Source organism: Crocodylus siamensis, chromosome 8 (assembly GCF_052110815.1).
Source record: "Crocodylus siamensis isolate JL-2025a chromosome 8, ASM5211081v1, whole genome shotgun sequence".
Taxonomy (NCBI): domain Eukaryota; kingdom Metazoa; phylum Chordata; order Crocodylia; family Crocodylidae; genus Crocodylus; species Crocodylus siamensis.
Genome location: NC_143402.1, coordinates 57,886,040 through 57,906,530, shown reverse-complemented (window position 1 = coordinate 57,906,530; position 20,491 = coordinate 57,886,040). Strand labels below are relative to the sequence as shown.

General features: G+C 59.4%; 2 protein-coding genes across 2 annotated transcripts; one reads left to right on the top strand and one right to left on the bottom strand.

Annotated features, from left to right (window-relative positions):
- Positions 1 to 12: 12 nt before the first annotated feature.
- On the bottom strand, positions 13 to 9,718 carry CDC37 (cell division cycle 37, HSP90 cochaperone). Its single transcript, XM_090059074.1, has 8 exons — positions 9,534 to 9,718; positions 3,673 to 3,954; positions 3,459 to 3,564; positions 2,565 to 2,680; positions 1,976 to 2,098; positions 1,239 to 1,421; positions 695 to 766; positions 13 to 508 (listed from the first exon to the last, which is right to left on the bottom strand). The coding sequence occupies exons 1-8, from the start codon at positions 9,633 to 9,635 to the stop codon at positions 365 to 367; spliced, it is 1,128 nt and encodes a 375-aa protein (XP_089915200.1). The 5' UTR covers positions 9,636 to 9,718; the 3' UTR covers positions 13 to 364.
- On the top strand, positions 9,634 to 20,151 carry LOC149858771 (uncharacterized). Its single transcript, XM_090061581.1, has 5 exons — positions 9,634 to 9,966; positions 13,212 to 13,425; positions 15,705 to 15,880; positions 17,088 to 17,320; positions 19,982 to 20,151. The coding sequence occupies exons 1-5, from the start codon at positions 9,634 to 9,636 to the stop codon at positions 20,010 to 20,012; spliced, it is 987 nt and encodes a 328-aa protein (XP_089917707.1). The 3' UTR covers positions 20,013 to 20,151.
- The last annotated feature ends 340 nt before the right edge of the window (positions 20,152 to 20,491 follow it).

Below are 20,491 nucleotides of genomic sequence, written 5' to 3'. Positions count from 1 at the left end.
GCGCCAGATAGCTACGTCAATCTCTTTATTCAGGTAACAGCCTCACCAGTGACTGCAAGAAGAGAGACAACAGCACATGTGTAACTATGGTGCCAAGGGCATTGCTGGAGCAGCACCCCACAGCCTGAGGGGTGCTGACAAGTTCCCGCAGGCTCCTGTAGCGCCAGAGACTGCCCAGTGCCCAGAGCAGGGGTTCCCGCTGGCTCCCAGAGGTTGGCAGGGGGAGCAGGACACCGGGCACCAGCAAGTGAGCAGCTCACACATTCACCAGCGTCTACGCATGTCAAGCGTGTGTCGCAGGGGTTGGTGCGAAGGGGGTTGGAGCCATGGGGGTGGGGCAGGACATCCCACTTCACACCTTTCCTCACTTCTCCTCGCCGCCCTCCTTCGACAACTCCTCGTAGACGGGCTCAGCTTCGGCGCCACCCTTCTCCGCACCCTCTGTCGCCTTTGCATTCGGCACCCACAGCCCAGAGTCAATGCAACGCTGCATGTGGTACTTAGCTTCCTGCAAGGGGAAGGGGCTGCTCAAGGCCAGGTCCCTTCCAGGCCCAGCTGCCCACTCCCACCCCCACAAAAGGCACCTGACATCTTCCCACAGCTGCACATGTTGAGGGGACCTGAAGCAGACCCATCACAACAGGCAGGTACAGGCTGCCTGGAGCTGGACACCCAGAGGTCTTGGGGTACTCACAGTTGGGTCCATCTTGCTGATGGTGTCCTGAAGCATCTGGACATCCTTTACATCAAAACACTTCTGCAGCTCCTGGGGGGAGGCAGGACGATGATAAGAGGAAGAAGAGCAGACCCTGAAGGGAGCCCAGGCCTGAAGGGCAGAGTCCTGCCTTGATGCCTAGCATTTAGCAGCTCCTGCCTCAGGCCTCAGCTTGGCTAAGACACGAGGCCCAGGATGGGGCAAATGTGCAGGGGCCTCATGTGCCTCAGCCCAGACTTCTGGGCATGGATCCCTGTCCACTGTAGACCATGGGCTGGCAAGGCCAAGTTCAAGTCCTGCTCTGCCACTGACTGCCCATGTGACCTTGGGCAGAGCCCTGGGACCTCAATGCCTCAGCTTTCCCACTCGGCTCAGCACCCCCCCCCCCACTCAAGTCCACTGAGGGAGGGCAAGGAAAAACCAAAAGGGGGACAACGAGACACAGCAGATAGCAGAGGCCAGGAGATGAGGCAGGTGGGAACAGAGCCCAGGGGGACACAGGTGCAAGCACTGCATGACTCACGGAAGGGAGTGACTCATAGACCTCCACAGGGTCAAGCCCACCAGGGCCCAGCCGCTTCTGCCGCTCCTCCTCCTCATACTCTTTCATGGCCTTCTCGATGCGCACCTTGGCACGGCCTCGTACCCGCTCCTTGAAGGCTTCCAGCTCATCATTGAAGCCCTCCATGTACTGCTGGTCAGCTGTCTGCAGGCAACAGAGGCAGTGGGTCAGGGGAGCGAATGCAAGGGTCAACAGGCTGCCTGGGCAGGGGTTACTGAGTACCTCCTCACAGGGACATGTTCCTCTGCCCCATGTAATGCCATCAGCCCTCATGCGACTTCCACTCAAAGCCACCACCCAAGACCCTTGCCAGGTACAAGTGCAATGGGCTCAGGCAGCAAAACCACAAGGTCCAATGGGGTTCTTGTGCTAGGGGTGCCTGGGAAGCAGTGGCCAAGAGGGACTGAGTATGGAGGACAAGGGCTGCCCAGAGAGGGTGACTCTGGCCACGTCCTCCCCCCAGGTGGGGCACATGGGAAGGAGGGGGGCAGGGGGCCACCACATGGTACCAAATCAGAGGCAGAACCAGGCCCCAGACCCAGTGAGCCAGGTGCTCAGACCAGTGGGCCACTGGGAGGGGGATGGCCCTGGGGTGGCATGACACCCCTACCTGTAAGCTCCGCAGTCCCTCAGCACCGGAGAAGGGAGCAGAACCCCCCATTACAGTGGACAACGAAAGAGAGCAGAGTTGAGCTCACCTTGATCTTGGTGAAGAACTGCCTGAAGCAAGCCCTGGGATCCACCTTGAGGCTCTTAGCCAATTCCAGGATGAACTGCATGACGATGGTCTGGTGGGCCACCTGCTCCATCAGTGCGTGTTTCTGGGGGCAGGGAGAGAAGGGCACTGGTGACTGAGCTGCACACTCCCAGCCAGTGCAGGACCAGGAGGGGCATGCCCCCAGCCTCCTCCACACCCTACAGCATCTAGGAAAGGGGACACTGGCTGGCCTGGAGCCACAAGCCAACCCAGGCGAACTCATCTCATGCCCTCTGTAATGGCAACCAGGGATTCCTGCTGTGGGGCCAGCCCCAGAGCCATCCTCCAGGAGGGCAGCTGCAGAGTGAGGGTGTGGGCCTAGTCCAGACTAAATTATGATTGTTCCAGAAATGCAACCACAGCTGGATCAGCTCTGCAGGCAGGTAACACATGAGCAGCACCAAGTTCAGGACTGAGCTGGAGCCAGCACCAGGGGAGGGACTCAGGGTAGGGATGCTCTCACCCAAGGCAGGCCAGAGCCTGGCATGTCTCATTGAACTGTGAGCAGCCACACCCCACATGGGCCTCACCTCCTCCACCTCCAAGTCGATGCACCAGATAACCAAGTAGTTGGCTGTCTCTTCACATACAAGGTGTGGGTTGTCAGACAGGTACTTCTGGCTATCATCCCAGCGCCGCAGCATCCCTGAAAGCAAAACAGTCCCTTCAGCCCCTGTCTCCAAGAGAGACACCTCTGGGCATGCACTGCTGCATGCAGCCTCAGTGGAACCAGGCCACAGCCAGGGCTCAGGACACCACTACTTTCCTGGGCCAGGCATATGGGGGGCTGATGCCATCTACCACTATGCCAGAGATGTGCTCTGGGGCCCTGGCAGTGGGATGGCAGCACTGCCCAACTGCATGGGGCTGCAAGGATTGACACTGGGAGACCGAGGAGCTCAGGGGCCAAGGACAGACCAGATATGAGCAGGGTTAGCCCTTTTCACAGCTGACTGTGATGGTTGCTGTCAGCAAGGATAGCCAGGCCCCAGCCAGGATTGCCAACTAGCACCATTCGTTTGGGCTGGGCAGGAGCGGAGATGGACATGACAGTGATGGTGGCAACTCAGTTGAGGAGTACAAGATATTCCAGGCTCATTGGTTGGGGGCCCAGGCAAAGACCCCAGCCCAGCACCCTGCAAGGGTACAGAGCAGACATACTGCCTCCCCAAACCAGGCAGACCAAGGGGGTCTCAGGGGCTGGGTGTTAAGGCATGGGGCAGGGGGAGGCCCTCAGGACTCCACCCAACTGCCACACATCAGAGGACCCAACACACCTGAACCTCAGCCCTATGTAGTCTGGACCACATGTGGCAGCATGGCCTCGCTCCCAGCCCTGTGCAACCAAACACAGCAAAACTGCCTGCATGGCTCCCTCCACCAGCCCTTCCCTTCCCATTAACCGACCCTGGGCACCACCTCACCGAAGTGCTTGATCTGCTTCTCGTACTTCTGCACGAAAGTCTTGTGCTTCTTCTCCTTCTGCTCCTCTGACTCCTCCTTCTCCTCAGTCTTGATGTTGAAGACACTCTGCAAATGGGAAAGAAAGGGAGGGATGGTGCAGTGAGTGAGGTTGTGCCATGCGCCCCCTCCCCAGCCAAGCCATGGCCCAGCTCAACCCTGCCAGGCAGACCCTACCTTGCTGAAGCCATCCTTGCTGAGAGTGTCCACATTCCATGGCATGTTCTTCTCTTTCTTGCGCAGCTCCTCCAGCTTGTTCTCCCAGCCCCTCTCCTCACTGCGCAGCTGCTGTGCCTCAGCCTGCAGCCGCTGCAGCTCAGCCTGCCCACTACCTGGTGCTGCCAGCTGCAGCTCCATCATCTTTCTCTGGCACTCAGCCAGCTTGCGCTTGCACTCCCGACAGCCCTTATCCAGCTCCTCCTTCTCCTTTTGGAACTGCTCCATGCGCTCCATGCGGGCCTGCCAAAATGGAGACCTTACAGACACCTGCCCTCACCCTGCACCAGGCTCCGGGCACTTGAAGACAGGGGCAGCAGAGCAAAGAAACCGCTTCCCCACCAACAGGACTGCAGCAGCAAGGAGCTGGACTGCCCCTGCCCCTGAAGGGATCCAACAGAACAGAGTGTGGGAGGAGTGAAAGCTATACTACCACAGCCTAACATACAAGGCTCTGGAGAGATCTGAATTCCTGCTCCTGCTTTGAACCCAGGGTGTGCCCCGCCATCCCTGAGGTGGTTCAGGGAAGCTGAAGGCAATGCTGATAGCCCCTCTGGGATAGGGGCCCATAACTACACTTCCTAGCTCTCTGCTTAGCCCAGGATCAGTGAGTGCATGGCAGGTCTCACTTGTTTGCAGGATTCCCAGTGCCTCCCTCCTGCCATGTCACCACCCACTGAGCTGCCCCACATGGCTGGAGAATGGCTGCAGGGCCCAGTGCACCAGGGTGGATCCACACTGTGTTGGGTAAGGGGAAGCCCAGGGGGGTGGCAGAAGAACAGACTCCCCTCTCCCAAGGTCTCCCCTTCCTTCATGCTCCAGTTGCCCATGTCCTGCCTCCCAGCACTGAGACTCCCAGCACTGAGGGAAAGACTGGGAGTGAAGTGGCTGGTGGGCCACTCACAGGCCCAAGTATGCACAGGCTGGGGGTGCAGCAGAGAAAGAAGGGGATTTCTAACCAAGCCACAGACTCAGTCTTCATCTCCTCTGCCTGCTTTTAGTGCCACACACACCGTGCACCGCCTTAGGGGGGTCCAACCAGTGGCCCAGGTGCCACAGAATGGTCTGTGTATGTGTAGTACATGGTGGGCTGGGGAGAAGACAGGCAGCACAGGGAGGGGAGCAGAGCAGCAGATCTAGCAGGGAACTGGACTAGAGCAGCACTGAGGGAGGGCAGGGGGTTAATGTGAAGGGCCTTCTATGTGACCCAGGCACTCTACCCTCAACCACAGCCCTTTAGGGCAAGGGATTTCCCCTCACTTGCAAGAGGGAAAGGATGCAGTAATCCACTCAGCAGAGCACAGGTTGAGTCATGTCTGGAGCTCAGGGTAGCATTTTCTCCTTTGGGAGCATCTGGAGGGGGTGGAAGGCCAAAGCTCCTGCCTGCCACCCAAGGCCACTGGGAGTGCTCTACCACAGCAGCCATGTGCCAGAGCTTCAGCTCTGGTGCATATCACCGCTGAGGCTGGAGCCACCTCAGCCAAGGGGGTGGGTTCCCAGCCCTGGACACAGCTCCAGCCAGGACCAACACATGTGAAACACAACCTCTGCAGTGACCTGGCCCAAGCACGTGGCTCTTTTAGTCCCTAGGGCACGTGGGATGCTGCCGTCGGATGTCATCTGCTAAATGGGGACCAGTTAAAAATACATGGACTTGGCCCAATGCCTTCCTACACCCCAACCCCCAGGCTGGATTGCAGCTAGTAAGCTCACATTCATATCTCAAGCTAATAGCAGTATCTACAGCTATGGGGGCCAAGCTCCTTGACAGGCATGCCATTCGTCACCCCTACACCCTCCCCAGGTGCCACTGTGATCCCCTTCCTGATCTGCTCCCTGCCCCACCTGCTGCTGTGCTGCTTGTATCCTCCCTGATCTGCCCCATGCCACAGCTTAGCCACCTCTGATCTAACCCTCTTGCAGAGGCTAGTGGAATCTTGTAAGGTTAGTCTCTTTCCTGCTGGCAGCTGGGGTGAGAGATAGGGTTACCAGCTGAAGAACAGGTCTCCACCTAGAGAAAGATCCCTGGTTTGTCACAACAGAGCTCAGCTGGGATATTCCTGGTGCTGTGTTAAGCCACTTCCCCCAGCAGGGACTGGGCCCTGAACCACACAGGAAGCTCAGGTTTCTCTTCCAGGAGCTGCCACTGACCCACTGCAAGGATTCAGGCCTTGCCCAGGGGAAGCACCAGTTTCCAGCTCCCGCTCTACCCATTTGGTCTCCCAAGTGCCCAGTTCCACTATTCCTTTGTACAGCTGCAGTTGTCTACAGCCCCCACCCCCACCTCCCCCTCTGCCAGCATTGACCCCAGCAGCCTCTAGTACCAAGGAACATGTTTGAGTCATGGAGAAGAGGTCAGAGGGGGACAGACACCAAGTGACTACAACTGCAGGTACACAGAGGCAGTCAGGCAGTCTCTCTCCTCCCCTGCGCTTCAGTCTCCCTGCCTATACTACAGGTCTTTACCTGCAACTCAGGCTCCACATTGTAAGAACATATAAGAAATGCCATTTCCTGGGTTGGACTATAGGTCCATCTCACCCAGTCTCCTCTGTCATACTGCGCTGCCCAGTGTGCTCTGCTCAGTGTCCCTCCTTGGCACTCTTGTTTTGAAACTATGACCAACACTCCCATCACTGTTGTTTTACCATGTGTCCATGGAATCTGTTGGCACCTTTTCCTGTAGCCTCCGCACCTGAGGGAGGCTAATAAAACACTCGGTGAGCTATGCCTATGTTCTTAAAGGTGACAAATAGGCCTGTCACACTGCAACAGAGAGTAGATGCTAGAAGGGAAAATGAACAAGGGTTTTCCCCACTGTTCCTCTCTAGCTTGCAGCCTCCAGCATTTAAGGCCTACGGAGTTTGGATTCAGAGGCTCACACCTGTGCTCAGTCATAACTAATGCTCTTTTCCTCGATATCTTACAAAGCAGCTGGGAAAAGAGGGGTCACCAGAGAGGCCCTAACAGTATGGCATATACTTGGGGGGGGGGGCGGGAGGGAGATCCAAGAGACACCCCTGAGCATGCACTGCTACATGCAGTCTCAGTGGGGCCAGGCCACAGCCAGGGCTCAGGGCACAACTACTTTCCTGGGCCAGGCACATGGGAGGCTGATGCCATCCCCCACTATGCCAGAGATGTGCTCTGGGGCCCAAGCCAAGTTCCTCAGCCCCACAGCTTCCAGCTGCACAATGGGATGGCAGCATTGCCCAACTACATGGGGCTGCGAGGACTGACCCCGTGAAACCGAGGAGCTCAGGGGCCAAAGACAAACCAGATAAGAGCAGCATTGGCCCTTTCCACAGCTATCTGCAATGGTCAGTCAGTCATGATAGCCAGGCCCCAGCCAGGACTGCCAGCTGGCACCATTTCATAGATTTTTAGGGTCGGAAGGGACCTCAATAGATCATCAAGTCTGACACCCTGCCCTGGGCAGGAAAGAGCGCTGGGGTCAGACGACCCCAGCCAGGTGCTTGTCCAGTCTCAAATATATAATAATACTATATGTACAATGCTATACCTTAGTATAGCCACACTTAAACCACTAGAACTATATTTTAACCAATACAGTTCATTGCACCCATGGGTATGGTTCTACTTTACCTGCACAGAGCTCCCTTTTCCTGTATGGTATACCCGTATTCCTATACCAATAAAATGCTTTCCATGTAGGCACAGCCTTAGCCAAACAAGTTACTGGGCTCAGTATAGAGGAAATCGGTTGAAATGTATACAACCTATGAGGTACAATCATAGAAAAGTAGGGTTGGAAAAGGGCCTCCAGTCTAGCCCCCTGCCAGGAGGCAGGACCATTGCTATCCAAACTACCCCAGGGAACCCCTTTTCTAACCTACTGCTAAAATACACAAGCAACCTGCCACACAACCATAAAGCATAGCACCCTAACTTGCCACAGGTAAAGCAGGGGGACAACAGCAGCCAGTGCCTGCTGCTCCAAGGGCTGTTAAAATACACTTGCGATATCCAAGGGAAAGTCACAAACCACGCTACAGGGGAACGTAAAAACCCTTGTAGTCTGCACCAATTTGACCATGGGGTAAAATTCCTTTTTGACCCCAAATGTGGTGATTGATCTGACCCTGAGCAGAGCAGCAAGACCCTCTAGCCAGGAGGAACCTCTGGGATTTAGTCCTAGAAGAACTGGCACAGTCCAGTTAAAACCCCAAGCCTTGGCTGCAGCCAACACCTAATGCTTCCGAGACAGGTGCAAAATCAAAACCAAAAAAACCCATGGGGGAGGGGGGGAAATTCCTCCCCAGCCCAGTACAGCAAATCAGCAAAACTCAGAAGCTTGAGAGATAACCAAAGTAGAATTTACTAGATCATCCCTGACCTAATGATCCAGCCTACAGTTGCCAAACCTCCCAGATTGGCCTGTTGTCCTATGGGGTCAGGCCAACTCTCAGAATCTCAATATTGCACTGTTAGACAGGAAGGTGTGACAATTGCACATATACAAACACACAAATCAATTAGGTACATACACACACACACACACACACACAAAACCAGCTCAGGCACACATACATCCAAACCAACTTAGGTACATGCATACCTATCACCAATTCAAGTACCTACACTATGCACCCCAAAAGTTAGACACAGATCACCAATTTGTATGCACACAATGACATACATATACATACATATATATACACACACACACTCACCAGTTCACACACATACAACCCATCTACACATACACACAGGTAAGTTCCTAACTTGGATGGTACAGTGTGTATGTGTGTGCTTGGGGTACCTGGGATACTTGGGGGAAGGTTCAAGTGACAGAGAGAGAGAGACACACACAGTGAGTGAGTTAAAGTGTGGGATGTGAAAGTTGCCAGAACCAAGTTATTTCTCCCTCCGGCATCCAGTGGTAGGGACAACAGGGGACTTATTTCCCCCACAGCGACTGAGCGGGCAGACCTGGCTGACAGTGGGGTAGAAGGGAGACTAACCCCCTCCCATTTGTTTGGGCTGGGCTGGGCTGGGCCGGGCCAGAGGGGAGATGAACACAACAATGATGGTAGCAACTCAACTGAGGAGTGTGAGATATTCCAGGCTTGTTGGCTGGGAGCACAGGCAAAGACCATAACCCAAAACTCTGCAGGGGTAAAGTGGACAAGCTGCCTCCCAAACCAGGCAAGATGGGCCATACAGGGGGTAGGGGGCTGAATCCCTCGGGGCAGGAGCAGGTCAGTCATAGCACTGACACAAGGGCACAGATCATAGAGCTTCCTTGGGGCCATGCATCTGCAAGCCCCAAGGAGACCAGGTCTATGCTGGGCTAGAAACACGATCTTGGGAGCAGGGGTCCTTAGGGGAGCCAGCCCCACAGAGAGGAGCACATGGGACGGTGCAGAGCACAGCACCTGAGGTGCAGGGCAGTTGGAGGGGGATCCCATGGAGAAGTAGGGGGGAACCCTGAGGACAAGGATGCAGCACAGGGGGATACCTACAGAGTCTCTACAAGGCTGCCCCCACCAGGACCTAGTTTCTATGGAAACGGGTCTCCTCAAGGACTTGTCCCTGGGGGAGAGGCTTGTTCCCATGGGGAACGTGAACCCTGGGCGGGGCGGGAGCTGGCTCCCATGCAGAAAGACCTCCCAGGGGGTTTGCATGGAGCTAAGGGAGGGCTCCTAGAGGAGGAGACAGAGGATCTCCCCAAGGCCAGGCCCGGGACGGGGGTTCCATGGAGAAGGGACAGGGCTCCTGGGGAAGCCCTCCATAGCCTGGTGCGGGGGAGGTGGTTGCCATGGAGGCAACCATGGGGGGGAGGGAGGCTATACAAGCACCTGGTGCCTCCATCGGAAGAGGCTGGCGGTGTCGATGTTGGGGTGAGTCTCATCCTCGTCGTCCGACACCTCGATATGATCCCACACGCTATAGTCCACCATGGTTGCGCAGGACCAGCCCGCGCCGCTCCCGCCGGGCCCTTCTGGAACCCTCCAGCACCGCGCACGCCCACTTCCGCCCGGCCTCTCATCACTTCCGCTGGCCTTCCCCCCCTTTCCGTTCCGCACCCAGTTTCGGCTTCGCCGGCGCCACTACGCACGCGCGCCGGTGTTCACCCTGTGTCTGCCCTGCGTGGAGCGGGTACCTCCCTGCCTTGACTTTGCTGCGCATGCGGGCGACCAAGAGGCTCATTCCCCCTCCCGGTTGCTGAGTGTGTACGCGTCGTCGTCCCAACTCAAGATGGCGCGCGCATTAAAGGCGTACACACCTCAAGTATAGTGTGATGGGAGGGCTTCCCCCCCATGTGTCTAACATGGTGGGAGAGGGAGGAGAGCCCCCTAAAGAGGCAGATGCTGGGGCACCACTCCAGGACACATGCGGGGTAGGGGAGGGGACTCCTCACTGCTACCCCCAAAGTGAGCTATGCATACAGTGGGGTGGGACAAGGGATTGCCCCTCTCCCTCCCCCCACCCCTCCTGCCATGCACATAATGGGGGAGAGGAAAGGTCAGTGTGCCCTTGCCCTAGCCCCCATTTTGGTGCTTATAGCCCTCCAGCCCTCATCCTGCTTTGGTGCTGGGGCTGGCCACGAAGGGCCCCATCTGTGGTACTTTGAGGCTTACCTAGCGACTGCAAGCTGGGAGGTCAGGGCTGGATCCTTCAAGGCTGGACATGGGAAAGCCTCCTGGCCTCACCAGGGTCACAGCTACTGGCGCCTGCCATGAGGAAAACCCAGTGCCTGCAACCATAGGGGCTGGGATGGGCAAACCCCTCCCCACTTGCATCCATGACCAGAACCTTGCATGGACTCAGGACTGGTCCCATCCATTGCATTGGTCGCGGGGTTGCTCTAAGCCTAGTAGCCGCTAGCAGGGCAGAAACAAATGTGCAAACAGATAAGTACATGTTCCCTGCTGAAGGATCTCAGCCAGATATAGATCCCCCTTGGCTGTCAGCAGCCCCCAGAGCTGGGGGGACTGGCTAGGAATTACCCAGACTTCAGGAAAACACTTGTGCCCAGGTCCTGAGCCTCTTTAGTGGTGTTTGAATTATGTCTCCCTACCTCCAGAGGCTGGGTGCAACCCCCAGCAGATCCCCAGTGTTTTCCCCATTAGCTTGGTCCCCACAGTTGCAGGTCACCCAGTTCTCTGCCCCACCTGCCTCTCAGTAAGGAGTGTGGATCTAGCCATGCCAGGACTGTCATTGCCTCATCAAGGCTGCAACCAGCCCTGCCTGCAGCCATGAAGCTGTTGCTTGGTATTCCAGCATTCACCAGCTCTGCACCGCTTGGAGACTGCCTCCACTCAGAGTTTCATAGTTGGTAGGGTCGGAAGGGACCTGAGCAGATCATCAAGTCTGACCCCCTGCCATGGGCAGGAAAAAATGCTGAGGTCAAATGACACTGGCTAGGTGATTATCTAGCCTTCTTTTGAAGACCCCCAGGGTAAAGAAGACCCCTCCTTTTGAAGACTCCTTTTGAAGACTCCCCAGCTCTGTGCTTGGACTCAGTGGGCCTTGATGCAATAATATCTCAGAACCAAGGTCTGGAGACGGATCCCTTCATGGCCTGTGGCTGTGATGGAATATAGGACACAGGATGGGTGAAAGGAGCTGCAGGAGATTCTTCCTGCACCAGAGGTAGCTGCATGTCAGGGTGGTGGGCAGCATGGACTTCAGCTGGGTCCAAAGCCAGCAATGCTGAGTCCCTGCTTCATTCCACGCTCCCAAACCCCCTGGATCAAAGCTTTCTAGCCCTGGGCCTGTGATGAGACCTCACTCCCTGACCTGTTCTTCATGACCAAACTGCTCCTAGAGATGCTTCCAGAGCTCTTAGCTGTCTCCCAGGCAGCCACGTGGAGGAGCAAGGCAGGCCTGCAGATCCCACACCCCCAGTACCATCATCCAGAGCAGCAGCCAGGGCCAGACTAGGGGATCTTCCTGCTCAGGCCCAGATCCAGATGCTGCACTGGCCCTCAGTGCCTCCCAGCCAGATCTATACCCCCTCCAATGCAGCACTGGCCCCACGTACTTGGTCACTTCCTATCATGCTTCCTTCCTCCTCCCCTGAACTCCAGCAGGGCTTTGTGCTGTTTCAAGGCTCTGCAGACCAGGCAACAAATGCTGGCAGATCCCCCTTCCCCAGGCTCCTGCTTTTTGCCATCCCAGACCCTCCCCAGCACAGCCAGGCCAGTGCAGGGCTGCAGCTGATCTGGTGTCTGGCCCTGGTGCTAGCAAAGGCTAGTGCCAGGCCATGCTGTGGGGCATCGGCTGTGTGCCAAGGCAAAGGTCTGGCATGGCCAGGACAGGGCCTAGGGGAGCAGGCAGGTGGTAGGAGCATATGGCAGAGGCCATGGGGAGCCAAGAGGACTGGAACGAGGCCTGCTGGTGGTGAGCACTGCACTGCAGCCACTGAGGCCTGGCTGAACTGGTGGGGGCAGGGCAGTTCAGACCTGCCACTGCCTCCCTGCATGGCTGTGGCCACATCCCCTGACCCCTGCAGGTTGCAGGTGTGACCTATTGAGGTGCCTTGCCCTCCCCCAGGCCAGATCCAGATGCAACAGGGCTGCTGCAGCATGGTGGCTCTGCCAGGGACCCCTCAGACTTTGGCATGGCCTGCCTCTCACAGGGCCTGTGCAGGGCCTGGTACCACCAAGGCACTACCAGGGCAGGCCTCCTGTTGACAGCCCTGTGACCGGATCACAAGGCCATAGGAGGGAGTGGAGAATCAGATGGGGAGGCAGTATGCCTTGGTTTTGCCCCTGCCCTGTGGGGTGACTCCCCTCCCCCCCAAATCCCTGAGCCTCAATTTCCTAGCCTGGTCTGTGTCCCACAGCTGCACTACATGGGCTGCTTGTCTGGTGGGGAGTCTCCCCAAGGTTGCATGGTCCATGCAGTCCCATGGCTGGGAGGAGCAGCTGCTATTCACCCCAATGGGCATCCCCAGGGCCCTGGGGCTGGAAAGTGTTGGCATTTCTGCCTCCATTGATTTCCCCTCCCCCCACCATGGTCCAGGGTGTGGTGCAAGCCTGACTGCCCTTGACATGTTGCTGCATAGGACAACTGCCCCAGCTGCAGCTGGCTCTCAGGCAGGAAGCAAGTAGCAGCCCCTAAACCCCCTTCCAAAGTAGGGGGCAGAGGCAGGGAAAGACAGAAGGGCTTTCTTACAGAAACCCAGGCCTGGGACCCCCAAGCCCCAGCCAGCATGGGGCTAGTGGCCACAAAGGCCTGATCCCAGCCCCCATCCTGTCCCTGGCAGCTGGGGAAGGGTGAGTTAGAGCAGCCCTGAGGCTGCTCTAGGTGACACTCAAAGTGCCGAGGAGCCCCGGGGGGAGGAAGAGATGCAGCCAGAACCCAGACCCGGCCCCCTGCCCCCGAGCTGCGAGGGGAAGAAGGGAGTGAGAGAGGCAGGGCTGGGCGCAGGACCACCCGGGGAGACAGTCCTGCCCCCGCTCCCCCGCCCCGGGGACCTGCGCCGGCGACTCCGTTCACACGCTCTGGCCGCTGCCCTCTGCTCCCAGCGCCGAGCACTCGCTGGGAGCCCCGGCGTCCGGGACACACGCGTCCCCTCCCGGGGGAACCCGGGCGTCCGGGGCACGCACGCACGCACGCATACCCGGGGAACCCGGGCGTCCGGGGCACACACGCGCACACGCGCGCGGGGAACCCAGGCGTCCGGGGCACAGCGGCGGTGCCTGGATGGGCGGGCGCTGCGCGGCGCCCCGGCCCGGCGAGGTAAGGGGCAGAGCCGAGGGCGGGGGGTCCTGGGGGCGGGCCGCAGTCTCCCCCCGCCCGGGGCCGCTGGGGCGGGGGGATGCTCCGGGGCTCGATGCTGCGGCAGCACCTGCGGGTCCGGCATCCGCAGGCGGCTGCATGGGGAGAGCCTGGCTCTGGCTCCGGCTCCAGATCCCTCCGGCCCGGGCGCTGGAGCCGGGCAGGGACCCCACCTCCGCAGGGAGGCGGCACAGGATGGAGGCGACCACCACCCCGGTCCCTGCCCAGCTCCCCACACTCGGTGCCAGCCCTCTGCGGAGGCCGGGCCGGGGCCAAAATCCAGCCTCCCTCGGGGGTGGGGTGGAAAGGGTTAACGCAACACCCTACTATCACCCCGGCGGGGTAAGCCTCGGCTCCAGTTGGGAGGGAGGTCTTCCTACCTCCACCTGCTGCTCCTGCCTCAGTTTCCCTTCATGAGGGTCCCATGCTTGCCTGATGGAGCCCAGCCTACCTGGCTATGGGTCAGTGGGGGGCATGGGTGGGGAGCAGGCAGGCTTATGGGGGCCTCGGGCCCTCCAGCCTCTCTGCTGCCCCTCATGTGGCACCTCAGACCATCCCCAGAGGAAGCTGCATGCCCTAGGCCTGCCCCCCCCCGGCCGTCCCACCACTACACCCGGGCTTCCACAGTACCAGGCGGAAGCAGGCAGCTCACATATGCTAGTCAAGTGTCCCCTGACAAACCTGCTGCATCACATAGACCCCACATTGCAGGCACCGTGTGGGGAGTTCCCTGTGGCTCCAGGAGCAGCGGATGGGCTTTCCTATCCTACCCATGGGAGGTAGAGGCCCGGTGCCCCTGGCCCCAGCCCCTTCTGGCTTCATCCAGCCCTTGGGGGTGGGTGGGGGTTCAGTGAAGCTGCCCTCAGGTCCAGCCCTGCTGGAGCCTTCTAGTTCCCTGCACCCACTGCCAGGTGCCTTGGGCACAACTGCTTTCCCAAGCCCAGGCCCCTGGCTGCCTCAGCTGATCTGGGGAGAGGGGCTGGTGCCATGTCCTTGCAGCAAGCCAGCTTTGGGGACCCATTGAGCCCCTGTGACCCCTTCACCTCCCATAAGCCTCTGTGGTGCCCAGGCTGGCACAAGCTGGGAAAATACCTATGGCCAGGCAGGTGGGAGGTCCAATTTTTCCACTGATTGCTGAGGGGCCCCAGATGCCTGGATTCCAAGCCTGGCTCGGCCCCTTTGCCTCCCTAGGGCACAGGTGCTCTGGCTGTAAGACCCATCCTGGCCCAGCTAGCCCCATCCCAAGTATCTGTGCCCTGCTGCAGCTGCTCAGCCATGGGGCGAGGGGCAGGGACAGGGGCAGGGGCAGGGGCAGGGCCAGCGCTGGGGTTCCCCCCAGCGGGGACCCGTGATGCTGAGATCCCAGCCCCAGGTTTCCTTGGCAACGCTCACCAGGAGGAGCCGCGGCACGCACAGGAGGTCTGACACAGCTGCATGGGGCTGGGGGGCAGCAGGGAAGACTTGGGGGACAGCAGCTCCCCCTGCTCGTGGGGTGGAGCACAGCCCCTCTCTGCCTGGGAGCAATTTGGGGGCCTGGGGAAGCGGCAGGCTGCGCTCCTGACTCCAGGCCTTGGCCCTGCTACTAGGAGCAGGCATCACATTTTCAGCTGGAGGCAGGAGGAAAAGGGATGGCTCTGGCCCTTGGTCCTTAACCCCCATGCCCAGGACCCCCAGAGCTGTCAGTGTCAGACCCTGCATGTCCTATCCTGCCCCACCCCACTATACACACATCTCCCTTGCTGCCTACTTCCTGCTTTCCCTGTGCTCCTACTTGGCAGTGGGGTCTGCGTTCAGGGGCTCCCCTAGGACGCAGTGCTTTCAATAGTCTCCCCGGGAGGAGCTCAGGGCTGGGGGGGCAGGGGGCTGCAGGTCAGGAATGAGGGGCACCAGCAGGGGGCTATGGATCAGGAGTGAGGGGGCAACAATAGTGCTGGGAGTTTGGGGTGAAGCTGTGGGTCAGGAGTGAGGGGCACTAGCAGAGCTGGGAGTTTGGGGGGTTACATGTCAGGAGTGGGGCACTGGCAGGGCTGGGAGATTGGGAGGAGGTATGGGTTAGTAGTAAGGAGCACCAGCTGGGCTGGTGGAGCAGAGGACTGTGGGTTCAGAGTGAAAGACACCAATAGGGCTGGGGGAGAAGGAGCCAAGACCCCTAGCTGGGACAAGACCCTGGGGAATAGCGAGGGAAGGAACAGCCTCTAGTCCTCCCCTCCGCAACTCCATACTTCTGCTCTCTGTTGCAGGCTCCAGACCGCCCTGGGACACCTTCTGGAACACAGCTCACTTGCCCTTGAGCCCTGGGTACTCCTGGCCTGGGGCAACTGGGGAGGTGCTGCAAGCACGGGGGAGCTCAGGGATTGCCAGGCCAGAGGGAGACATGAAGAAGAGCCGGAGCGTCCTGGCCATGACCCCAGACGAGGTGAGATCCCTGGCCAGGGAGCAAGGGGGTGGGAAGGCTGTTCAGGCCTCGCACACGTGTGTGTACAGCTTTGCCCACACATGGACTTGTTGCCCAGCTGCTGATGCAGCAGGTGCCAGGAAGGGCAGTGTGGTGTGCCAGTGCCCTCCTGTGCCTGGAGCACAGAGAGATGCTGGGAGAAGAGAAAGGGAATACAGTTATAGCTGCATGGGGGAAACTGAAGGGGCTTTGGGAGCACATTCATGGCAGCATGGACCCAGCCCAGGGGTGGGGCTGGGAACCAGGGCTCCTGGCTTCCCTTCCTGGCTCTGAAAGAGCAGGGTCTAGTGCTGAAAGGCACTGAGTGTCCAGAGTTCTGGGCTCTGCTGCTGGGAGCAGCTGCTAGTGCAATGGCCTCGATCCTGGCTGGGCTGCATGTGTGTTTGTTTGTGATGGAGGGAAGGGGGTTAAGGGAGGGGGCATCCTGCAGTACCTGTGCTCCCGCTATAGCCCAGCAGAGGGCAGGGCTGCCCGTCTCTGCCACCCCTTCCCCGGGATGTGCTGCTTCCTCAGGCTTGCCAGTTAAAATGCAGCAGCAGGAACCCGGCCTGGACCAGCCTGCACTGTTGGTGAGGCCAGAGCCTGGGGCTCTGCACCACAGGGGTGCTTCCCTCTAGGACCTTACATGGCCTTGCTGCCAGCCCACACTGTCAGGAAGGGCTGGAACCCAGGTGACTGGGCTCAATCTCAATCCCACCAGACTCAGTCTCACCAGATCTCACTGTCTCCTAGAGCTGGAGAGAACCCAGGTGTCCAGGGTCCCAGCTGCTCCCCACTGTCAATCCCCACTCCATCTCTCCAGACACTACTGGTTACTAGCCTTGGAGAGAACCCAGGTGTCTGGGCTCCCATCCCCTCCCCGAGCTGAGATGGGATGGGGACCCTGGCATCCTGGTTCCCTTCCTGCCCTGGACAGCTTTCAGACTGCAGCCACATCCCTCCCCAGAGATGGCTGCATGGGTCTGCTCCACGCCAGCTCCACTAGCCATTGCAACTCCTGGCTTCAGCACTGGCCCCATCCTCTACCCTAGCGGGATCCAGCTGGTGGGAGAGACTGGGGGGGGGGGCTGTGAGGTGCCCCCTTCCTATGCAGGGGGAGGCTGGTGCTGAGGGGAGAAAAGGAGCCAGCAGCCACCCAGTCTCCCCACAGCTATGCTGTGCCTTGCAGAAGCCAAGGGAGACACCGGAGTCAAGCTGCTGCAGCCGGTCATACACGTCCTCGAGCCTACTGGGTGCAGAGCTGCGGCGCAGCCGGCGCCGTCTCTCCTGCAGCCTGCAGGTGCCATCCTGGAAGCCGATGGAACGGTCACGTTCCCCTGAGCCCAATTGCGTGGCCCGACCCACGACGCTGCCTCTGCGCATCCCACCCCGTATCTCCATCACCCATGCAGAGCCAGACAGGTAAGGTGCACTGGTGCATGAGGCCGGGGGTAGCGGGGCTGCCAGGAAGGGGTCAAAGGTTGTGGGGAGTGTGCAAATACCCTTGGAAGGGCACCTGAGGGACAGGACCTGGTGCTGGCTCCATGGGTGACACAGGCCACAAGAGGATGCAGCAGGGGTGGGCAAAATGTGGCCTGCAGGCCAGATGTGGCCCACCAGGCCATTCTATCTGGCCCACGAGGCCCCTAAAAAAATTTGGAAAATTAATATTTATCTGCCCCTGGCTGCTTGTCATGCAGCCCTCAATGGCTTGCCAAAACTCAGTAAGCAGCCCTCTGCCCAAGATAATTGCCCAACCCTGGGACGCACAGATAGACAGGGTGGGCAGGGAAGAGTGTCTGCAGTGCTGCCTCCTGGCCACCCTGGGGGGTTTGTTGCTCACTGATTAACATAATGAAGCCAAGTCAACACTGTGCTTCTTGGATCCCCAAGGCCAGGACGAGCTGTCCAGACAGCTGCTAGGTCTGAGGGGCATCAGGATGGATGCTGGGGCTTGACTCCTGCCTCTGCTGGGTGCAGCCCTTGCACCACAGCCAGCCCTGCCTGGCCATGCCAAAGTCCCCAGGTCCCAGCCCCATCCTAGCCGCCTGCTCGCACAGGAAGGAAGGAAGGAAGGAAGGAAAGAAGCTTCCCGCCGCCTCCATCTGCCAGGCTGCAATTAGCACCACTATGCAGAGAACAGGTGCTCCCCTTCCTGTTCCCAGCTGGTGACACAGGCCAGGATCTGCCTAGGGGAGGAGCGGAGCATCGCTTGAGGCCTCCAGCTTTGAGCAGGGACCTGGTGGTGATAGATAGGCTATGGGGGTCTCTGCAGGCTATGGGGAGCCCTCCAGGACCTGTGGGGCTACTTGTGTGCTGGACATGTGGAACAGGGGCTGGGAGCAGAGCTACGTGGGGGCCAAGAAGGGGGCTGAGTTTGGGTCTGCCTTTTGGGGAACCCCATAAAGCTCCAGCACTGGGTCCCTGCTCTTCAGTGTCACCCTGGAGAGTTGAGGACAGGGAACCCAATGTCTGGGCCAGTGCTGGAGTCCATATGGGGCTTAGGTCAAAGGACATTCTACCCTGCTCACCCCAGGGGATGCTAGGGAGGGGTGGGGAAATGGAGGATTCTGCCCGCCTGCTGCTGCTGGCGTCAGCCTCCTTCCCAGCTCATCCTGGCAGTAATTGGCTGTAATTATCATGCCCTTTTCACTCACCGCCCACACGCCACTTGCTAGAGCTGGGCACCACCGGCCGTGGAGGCGATGCACCCAGGTACCAACCGAGGCTCTGGGGCTGCTCTAGCCTAGCCGTGGTGGCCATCTCAACCTCTGCCTTCCTGCCATGCCTTGGGGCTCCCAGCCTGGGCATAGCTGTCACTGAAGGGTCTGCTCTGTGGGGGTCAGGACCTCTGCTGCCATGAGCAGCAGGGCCTGGCTTGATAGACTTGGGCTTCTGTTCTCCAAACATCTTCTCTGGCGCTGTGACCCCCCCCCCCCCGGGGCCTATAGCTGAGGCTGCAGCTATCCCCCAGGGCCATAGAGCACCTGCTGGCTGTGCTGGGCCTGTTGAAGAATTGCTGGGCAATTATGGAACAATAAGCCAGTGAAAAAGACATGGGGGGCCTGGATGGGATGCTGAATCCTGCCCCCCCCTCCCCCAGCCTGAGACCCTAGTCTATAAGCCAAGGGCCTGGCCTAGGCATCATGTCACCCCCCCTCCTCCCCCCACTGCTTCTGGAAAGTGCAGATGGTGCTAGCAAGGAGCTGGGTGAGCAATGAGGGATGGCTGGGACGTGCCTGGGAGAACATGAGTGTGCTAACAAGTGCCCTGGACATGGCATCTTGGCAAAGCTGGGAGAGACTGCAGGGCTGTCTGGGGATGGGAGCTTTGTGGAGGTGTCGGGGGAGATGGTAGAAGCTCCTTGTCCTCAGTGGTGGCACTCGTGGTCCAAGCTGAGATGGGGGGCACTGCTCAAACCCCACCTTCCCTTCCTAGGCTTGGATGGGGGCCTTGCATTCGAACCAGCCCCTCTGCTCCTTTTGGTGGCAGGAGGGGACACATACGCCCTCTCCTCGCGTGGCTGCTGCTATATTAAGCGTGCGGCTCCGGGTGGGTGACGTGCAGTGACGTGGGAAGGGGGAGGAAGTTAATTGAGCCCGATCAGGGCTGTGCTGCCTTTGAGCTGCTGGGGGGGGGGGGTGCTGAAAAGAGCACCCCAAGGCAAACCTGTGGCCAGGTGGGGGCAGGGCTGGGATCCCAGGGTCTAGCGTTAACCCTGGGAGCTGGAGCTGGAGCTGGGGATCGGGACATCTGGGTTCCATTCCTGGTTTGGATGCTGCCTGACCCTTTCCCCATGTCCTGTAGCACCTGGGTGCCTGGCCATCCTGCTGACAGTGTGTGTGCACATGTGTGCACAGATCTGCCACATGACCTGGGAAGGGGCAACTCCTTTGCTCCTTGTTGGGCCCACAGCTCCCACCACCCCATGGAAACCCCAGCAGGAGCTACCATCTATTTCCCTGGTACCTTGTGCCCTCCAGGAGGGATCCACCCCCCTCTGGCTCTGAAATCCTCCTTCCCTTTGGCTCCAGCTGGGGCTGCCCCTGGATGCTAGGCTTGCCTCTGTCCATGCCCATGCAGTTCCTGGCACGTGGGGTTGAAGGGATCCTGATGCTCATCACTGAGAAGGACCCACAGATGCAGCACCAGGCCCCTCCAGCACCCGGGGCAGGTGAGCACTTGTGGTGTCCATGCCAAGGTGCCATGCTGCACCCCCCCAGTGTCCATGACCATTCCCCAGCCCTGGGGGGCATCAGTGCCGAGGGACCGTGAGCTGAGCCGGTGGCAGCTGTGCTGGCAGTGACTTGCAGAGGAACAGACCCCAGGGGAGGGACCCTGCCCAAGTGGTGGCTGGCACTGGGGTCCCCAGGGCCCTGCTCCCAGCGGCGCTGCCAGCCGTGTCCCGTGGGGTGGGGGAGAAGCAGGCCACGTGGGCGCGGCCAGGGCCGGGGACACCGGGTCTCCTTGTGGGGGGGTTCCCCTCCCCCGTCCGGCTGGCGGCTCGCTGGGGCTGCAGCTTCGGGGGCCCGATCGTGGCCAAGATGAGTCGCCCGAGGACTCGGGGGGCACCCAGCCGGGCCCGCTGCCGGG

What these genes read in the sequence shown, in the direction of transcription:
- LOC149858771 (XM_090061581.1), top strand. Translation starts at nt 9,634, where the DNA reads ATGGTTGCGCAGGACCAGCCCGCGCCGCTCCCGCCGGGCCCTTCTGGA. An exon ending in TAAAGGCGTACACACCTCAA is followed by an intron (nt 9,967 to 13,211) that starts GTATAGTGTGAT and finishes CTCTGCTCCCAG; the next exon opens with CGCCGAGCACTCGCTGGGAG. An exon ending in TGGCCATGACCCCAGACGAG is followed by an intron (nt 15,881 to 17,087) that starts GTGAGATCCCTG and finishes TGTGCCTTGCAG; the next exon opens with AAGCCAAGGGAGACACCGGA.
- CDC37 (XM_090059074.1), bottom strand. Translation starts at nt 9,635, where the DNA reads ATGGTGGACTATAGCGTGTGGGATCATATCGAGGTGTCGGACGACGAG. An exon ending in TCTTCCGATGGAGGCACCAG is followed by an intron (nt 3,955 to 9,533) that starts GTGCTTGTATAG and finishes CCATTTTGGCAG; the next exon opens with GCCCGCATGGAGCGCATGGA. An exon ending in GAAGCAGATCAAGCACTTCG is followed by an intron (nt 2,681 to 3,458) that starts GTGAGGTGGTGC and finishes TTTTGCTTTCAG; the next exon opens with GGATGCTGCGGCGCTGGGAT.